This window comes from Mustelus asterias, chromosome 12 (assembly GCF_964213995.1).
Source record: "Mustelus asterias chromosome 12, sMusAst1.hap1.1, whole genome shotgun sequence".
Lineage (NCBI taxonomy): Eukaryota > Metazoa > Chordata > Chondrichthyes > Carcharhiniformes > Triakidae > Mustelus > Mustelus asterias.
Window position 1 is genome coordinate 3,476,376 of NC_135812.1, and position 7,908 is coordinate 3,484,283.

A 7,908-nucleotide genomic window follows, 5' to 3' on the forward strand; every position below is an offset into this window, starting at 1 on the left:
GCAATGCGCAGTTCAGAGCTCCGATCGTTCCGGCAGCGCTGAGCCCCGCCCACTGCGCGAATCGGACCGGAGCCGGCAAAAACGCATATGGGCGCGCTGGGAAGAGGATTCCAGGATTCGTACTATTTGACACCCAGATTCGGCACTTGGACTCAAAATGGTAAAATCGGGCCCATTATGTGGATGAAAACCTCCCATGATTATCATGGTATCTTTCTGACAAACTCACATTGCTCTTTCTTTCATATTCTGTGCAACTGTGTAGTTACACAAAATTAGGCTTCATGAGATTGGGGCGGTGTATTAGCATGGACTGATGATGATGGGTTGACAGGCAGAAACAGGTCATTTTCATGTTGGCAGGTTGTTACTAGTGGGTTCAGTGCAAGGATCAGTGCTGGGACCTCAGTTATTTACAATCTATAGGCTCCCCACATCTCTCAATTCCCTGAGAGACTGAAAGTCTGTCTACCCAAGCCTTAAGTGTATTCAAATGTGGAGAATCTATATCGCTGAGGGGACTGAGTTGTGTATCCAAGTTTGCTGATGATGCAAAGTTAGATGGGAAATTAAGCTGTGTGGAGGATACAAAAAGGTTCCAAAGAGATATAAATACAGGATAAACAAATGGGTAAGAATCGTCAGATGGAATAGAATGTGTTAGTTACCCTCTTTGGGAGGAGCAATAGAAACTCAGAATATTTTTTAAATGGTGAGAGATTTGGTAACGTGATAATCAGAGGGTCCTGGGTGTCTTTGTACAAATCACAGAACCATTGACATCTACAATAAATAATCAGCAAAGCAAATGTAATGTTAGCCTTTATTACGATGGAATTGGAATAGAAGAACAGAGGCATCCTGTTGCAATGAAATGGAGTCTTGGTGTGACCATACTGTGGACAGTTTTACTCCCCTCAAGTAAGGAAGGATATACTTGCCTTTGCACGGATTCAACAAGGGTTCACTAGACTGCTTCCCTGGAATGGGAGGATTGTCCAGTGAGACAGGATTGAGGAAACCCAGGAGATATTCCCTGGAGGTTTGAGAGGTGAACTCATTGAAACATGGAAGATTCTAAATCAGCGTGACAGTCTCAGGATGAGGTGACGTGACCTGAGGAGCACTTCCCTCGCTCAGAGGGCTGTGAATCTTGTTGAGTCTACGGGAATTGGGGATTGGGGAGAGTGCAGGAAGCTGGAGTTGAGGCTGAAGATCTTATTGGATGGCAGAGCAGACTTGAAGGGCCAGGTTTTATCCTTCTGCTCCGATTCATTTGGGTTCTGACACTCAGGGTGATATTTTACCATTTTTAGTCTAAGTGCCGAGCGGGTGTGGAACTGGGAGAGTTTCAGATCTGTCTTTTGGGTGTGGTTTTAGGTCCCCCCATACACACTCTGGCTGCAAAATTCTGAATGAGCCTATTGCTTGCTGCAGAAGCCTGTGGGCGGGGCTTACCACACCCGAAAGCCTGTAGAGGGAGCTACTGCGCATGTGCAGACCTCTGATGCTGCACACACGCATTACCAGTAGCAGAGGTCTGACAGACAGAGAGAGAGCTGTCTGGCCCCTGCTACTGCAGGCAGCCTGAAGCAGCTCCCCCTCCCCCTGCAGTCGCAGGGGCCCGTGGCCGTAGATGCAGCCCCCACTGACTCCCCCCCCTCCACTGCCCAGACGGATTGCGGACCCTCTCCCTCCCCCACCAATCACGGCCCCACTGCCCTCCTCCCAATGATCGCTGCAGAGTTGCATCGGGCCCCCTCTCCCTCCCTCTCCCCACCGATCGTAGCCCCACTTCCCTCCTCCCACCGATCACTGCAGAGTGGCAGCAGGCTCCTTCTCCCACTAGCCCCACCCCACTGGCCCCTTCCCTCATGGCCTTGCCCCCATCAGCCCCACCCCCTGGCACTGCCCAGTGGACATTGCCCAGGTGCTAGGGTGGCACTGCCAGTCTGGCACTGCCGAAGAGACACCCCCCCCCTTTGCTCTTGGCCTCCCCGGGGAGTCTCAATGGCCTCTGGTTCCACCGGTGAGGCCAAGTCGACTGCTCCCCATTCATGGGGATTGTGCCTAATCCTCGTTGGCGAAGGTTGATGGTGGCACAGTGGTTAGCACTGCTGCCTCACAGCGCCAGGGACCCGAGTTTGATTCCCGGCTTGGGTCACTGTCTGTGTGAAGTCTGCACATTCTCCCCAAATCTGCATGGGTTTCCTCCGGGTGCTCCGGTTTCTTCCCACAGTCTGAAAGATGTGCTGGTTAGGGTGCATTGGCCATGCTAAATTCTCCCTCAGTGTTACCCAAACAGGCGCCGGAGTGTGGCGACTAGGAGAATTTCACAGTAACTTCATTGCAGTGTTAATGTAAGCCTTATTTGTGACTAATAAATATACTTTTTAAAAAACCTTTCCCAGTGAGGTCATAAAGGCAGGTGAGGATGGATGACTGAGCGCCGAGCTCGCTAATGACATTGAAATGTTTATTTCAATATGTTTCAATAAATTAACCTGCCTCAAGTAAATTTCTGGTGAGAGGTTGACCGCAACGGAAATCCTATTGTCATAAAATGGCGCTGGTCGCGTTACGCCCCATTTTATGACCACGTCACACCCGAAAATAGGTGCAACGCGATGGTAGAATCCCGGCCTCAATGTCTGCCTACCAGGTCTCAGTGCAACAACTTACATTCAAATAACCCAGTGATGGACAACCTAGGCCAGTGAGTGGGCAGCGTGAGTGACTCCCTCCTCCATCTGAGTGGGCCGCAGGATCGAAATCGGGCTTGTTCACCAACCGTGACCCCATGGATAAGATTAAATACATTTAATACACGCTGAATATTTCATAGCGAGTTAGAGAAAATGCTTCATCGTTTCTCTATTAATAGAACTGTCATCGACTTCAAATGGTAAAAACAAAAGAAATATTTACACTCTGGACGCAGCGGGAGCACACGGCTCTCACAGTCCTCCCAGAAAGGAGTGTGGAGACAGCCATGGGACTGCGAGCCACGGTGGGACTTTGTCCCAGCTGAAATAAAAAAACACAAAAAACCCGACATCCCTCATTCCTCATACTGCCCTCCCCATACCTCATACTGCAAACCTCCCCATGCCACATCCATTCCAACTGATCCCCCTCACCAACCTCCATGGGCTCTGATGTCTCCCCATACTCCTTTATCCACCCCCATGTCACCTCATGACCCGATGTCGAGCTGTGATACCTCCAGCACCATTGGCCAACTGTGCATTTTTCAGAACCAATGAACACTATAGGGGAAAGAGGTGTGCATCAAAAAACCCTTGAGAAAAAGGTAATTCATTAAGAAGTTTCTCCGATTGAAAAGAAAATCTGAATTGCCAGCGAATAAGAAATGTCAATCATCCAGATCCTTTAATGTTTCAAAAACCACCAACCACAGGCTCGCAAAACCACTTAACTTATGTAAACAAAGGTTGTGAAATTGATAGCAGAGACCAGAGTGCCTGAGTTGTCAATCAAACAATGTTTCCTCGAGGGTGCAGATGTTCTTGCTAATCGGAAAGTGGTCTGGGCTCTTGGTCGAGCATCATAGTGTATCAGGAGAGCTGCTTTATCCTGCAGGGCAGGGAATCTATCTGTCTGTACCCAGTCTGAACCTATTTACTACATCACAATCACTTCAAAAGTTCTTCACTGGCCGCAGACACTTCATTCACTGCATAAATAATACAACGTTTCAGGGCTGTGGTGGGTGCAATCAGATTCTTACTGTCCGGTAGTTTCTCAGTGTGAGAAAATGCAGAGATACTCAACAGTTGACTTCAGGCAGGAAAAGAGGGCTTTTATTTGTAAGGAATTACAGATATGTCCAAAGTGATGCTCTGATTGATAAACATTACGCTCACCAGGGGACGGTCCTACAGCATCACAAAATAAAACATCTGTAACCATTAGCAACCTTGACCAAATCAGCAATCTACAGAGATATTAAACTCCACAACAGAGAAGCAGCATCATGGGAAGAGCTCAACTTACTATAGAACATCACATCAAACACTCCCAGGGCAGGTACAGCAGGGGGTTAGATACAGAGTAAAGCTCCCTCTACACTGTCCCCATCAAACACTACCAGGACAGATACAGCACGGGGTTAGATACAGAGTAAAGCTCCCTCTACACTGTCCCCATCAAACACTCCCAGGACAGGTACAGCACGGGGTTAGATACAGAGTAAAGCTCCCTCTACACTGTCCCCCATCAAACACTCCCAGGACAGGTACAGCACGGGGTTAGATACAGAGTAAAGCTCTCTCTACACTGTCCCCCATCAAACACTCCCAGGACAGGTACAGCACAGGGTTAGATGCGGAGTAAAGCTCCCTCTACACTGTCTCCATCAAACACTCCCAGGACAGATATGGCATGGAGTTAGATACAGAATAAAGCTCCCCCTACACTGTCCCCATCAAACACTCCCAGGACAGGTACAGCACAGGGTTAGATCCAGAGTAAAGCTTCCTCTACACTGTCCCCATCAAACACTCCTAGGACAGGTACAGCACGGGGTTAGATACAGAGTAAAGTTCCCTCGACACCGTTCCCATCAAATACTCCCAGGACAGGTATAGCACGGGGTTAGATACAGAGTAAAGCTCCCTCTACACTGTCCCCCATCAAACGCTCCCAGGACAGGTACAGCACGGGGTTAGATACAGAGTAAAACTCCCTCTATACTGTCCCCATCAAACACTCCCAGGACAGGTACAGCACGGTTTAGATACAGAGTAAAGCTCCATCTATACTGTCCCCATCAAACACTCCCAGGACAGCTACAGCACGGGGTTAGATACAGAATAAAGCTCCCTCGACACTGTCCCCATCAAACACTCCCAGGACAGGTACAGCACGCGGTTAGATACAGAGTAACGCTCCCTCTACACTGTTTCCATCAAACACTCCCAGGACAGGTACAGCATGGAGTTAGATACAGAGTAAATCTCCCCCTACACTGTTCCCATCAAACACTGTCAGGACAGGTACAGCACGGAGTTAGATGCAGAGTCATGCTCCCTCTACACTGTCCCCCATCAAACACTCCCAGGACAGGTACAACATGAGGTTAGATACAGAGTAAAGCTCCCTCTACACTGTCCCCCATCAAACACTCCCAGGACAGGGACAGCACAGGGTTAGATACAGAATAAAGCTCCCTCTACAGTGCCCCCATCAAACATTCCCAGGACATGTACAGCACGGGGTTAGATACAGAGTAACGCTCCCTCTACACTGTCTCCATTCCCAGGACATGTACAGCACGGGGTTAGATACAGAGTAACGCTCCCTCTACACTGTCTCCATCAAACATTCCCAGGACATGTACAGCAAGGGGTTAGATACAGAGTAAAGTTTCCTTTCTCCCTCTCAATATCCATTTCCAACTTGCACAATTAGAACTTGCCTCCTGAAACCTCTCCCTCACTCTCTGTCTCTCTGCTCGTTCGAGACACTCCTTAAAACTTATCGTTCTGAACCAAACTGCTGATCATCTGTCCAAATATTGCCTCATATTGACTGTCATGCTTTGTTTTATAATGCTATGTTACATGAACTGGAGTTGTTACATGAGTACAAGTTGTTATTGCGGAACACTCACTGTTCCAGTGAGAATGGGGCTTAAATCAGGATGAAAGAGTTCCAGAATTCATGTTTAAAAAGGTGCAGTCGTTGGGGCAATGCTCTCCCCTCCAAAACATCCCCGTGGGATCTCAGCTCTGTTTGCCCCCCCCCCCCCCCTCCCACTGCCACATCCACACACAACAATACTGTCTCTTAAACCTGTCCCCTCGCTCTCCCTTTGAGTAACATGCCTGCTGGAATGTACACCTGAGGACGCTGACAGCTGGTGGGGGCATTCTCCTTACCTTTGTCTGGATGACCAGGGGAAGGGGTAACAACAGAAGTGGAACCAGGAATATAATCAGCTCATTCCTGAAAGCCCAGAGAATTCTCCACCAGGATCCCATTGCTACAGTCAGTGTGTGAGCGCACTCCTCTTCCACACTGTGTGAGCTGTACCAGGACAGAGGGCATGAGTGATTTATCTGTAACAGAGAAACTATTAAACATTAACCCGCCCCATTTTTATCTGCCTGCTGAATATTTTGATCCAAATGGAAGGGACCGGCATTACAGAATTTATAACAACTTCCCGAGGGAACAAAGTATCACAATGTTGGTTTCTGATCTGCAGTAGATTGTGGGCTGGAGTTTGGATTGAAGTTTTAATCTCCCAGGCTGCCCGACTGTTCACACTGGCACCTCTATTTTTGTGGACCCAATCAGATATCACTCCTTCTTGTCCGAGGAGTTAGGGCAAAGGTTTCTTCGGGTCACTCATAGACATAGACATAGACACCCTACAGTGCAGAAGGAGGCCATTCGGCCCATCGAGTCTGCACCGACCACAATCCCACCCAGGCCCTACCCCCACATATTTTACCCGCTAATCCCTCTAACCTACGCATCCCAGGATTCTAAGGGGCAATTTTTAACCTGGCCAATCAACCTAACCTAGAGGGAGCTTTATTCTGTATCTAACCCTGTGCTGTCCCTGTCCTGGGAGTGTTTGATGGGGGACAGTGTAGAGGGAGCTTTACTCTGTATCTAACCTCATGTTGTACCTGTCCTGGGAGTGTTTGATGGGGGACAGTGTAGAGGGAGCATTACTCTGCATCTAACTCCGTGCTGTACCTGTCCTGACAGTGTTTGATGGGAACAGTGTAGGGGGAGATTTACTCTGTATCTAACTCCATGCTGTACCTGTCCTGGGAGTGTTTGATGGAGACAGTGTAGAGGGACTGTGGGAGGAAACCGGAGCACCCGGAGGAAACCCACGCAGACACGAGGAGAATGTGCAAACTCCACACAGACAGTGACCCAAGCCGGGAATCAAACCCGGGACCCTGGAGCTGTGAAGCAGCAGTGCTAACCACTGTGCTACCGTGCCGCCCTACTCCTCTTTCCTGGGCTCACACACTGGGGACTCTTTCTTCAGGATTAAAGACTGAGGAGTGACCTAATAGAGGTCTTTAAAATCAGGGCAGGATTTCTATAGACTTGGACAACAACAACTTACATTTATGCAGCATCTTTCACAGAAAGAAACATCCCAAAGTGCTTCACAGGAGTATTGTACAAACATACAATTCAGGAACAGGATAGCCATTCAGCCCTTTCAGCTATGCTCATCCATTTGGCCAATCTGATTGTAATCAGATTGGGCGGCACGGTAGCACAGTGGTCAGCACTGCTGCTTCACAGCTCCAGGGACCTGGGTTCGATTCCCGGCTTGGGTCACTGTCTGTGTGGAGTTTGCACATTCTCCTCGTGTCTGCGTGGGTTTCCTCCGGGTGTTCCGGTTTCCTCCCACAGTCCAAAGATGTGCGGGTTAGGTTGATTGGCCATGCTAAAATTGCCCCTTAGTGTCCTGAGATGCGTGGATTAGTGGGTAAATATGTAGGGATATGGGGGTAGGGCCTGGGTGGGGTTGTGGTCGGTGCAGACTCGATGGGCCAAATGGCCTCTTTCTGCACTGTAGGGTTTCTATGATTCTATGATTTCTAATGTCCATGCCCACTCCATCCTACCCCTTTTAGCCCCTTGTCAACCAAGAATCAATCCTCCTCTGTCTTAAGAATATTCAAAGGCTCTGCTTCCTTTTGAGGAAGAGAGTTCCAGTGACTCACCACCCTCTGAGAGAATAAAATTCTCCTCATCTCTGTCTTAAATGGGTGACTTCTTAATTTTCAACAGTGACCCCTGGTTCTAGATTCTCTAACAAGAGGAAATATCCTCTCCACATCCACCCTGTCAATATCCCTCAGGTTCTTATATGTTCCAATCAAGCCGCCTCTTACCCTTCTAAAC

The 7,908-nt window shown here is 48.7% G+C and overlaps 1 protein-coding gene across 3 annotated transcripts in view; it reads right to left on the reverse strand.

Annotated features, from left to right (window-relative positions):
* The window catches only part of LOC144501184 (solute carrier family 13 member 2-like), a 54,855-nt gene extending 48,817 nt beyond the window's left edge, over positions 1-6,038 (reverse strand). For 2 of the 3 annotated variants that reach the window (XR_013499065.1, XM_078224606.1), the window contains exon 1: positions 5,904-6,038. Coding sequence is in view for 1 of the 3 variants with exons in the window: in XM_078224606.1 (XP_078080732.1) it covers positions 5,904-6,005 (102 nt within the window). In the remaining 2 variants the exon portion in view is untranslated. Of the gene's footprint in view, positions 1-5,436; positions 5,462-5,903 lie in introns of those variants that run through there. The other variant, XM_078224607.1, reaches the window with a different exon arrangement.
* Positions 6,039-7,908: the final 1,870 nt, after the last annotated feature.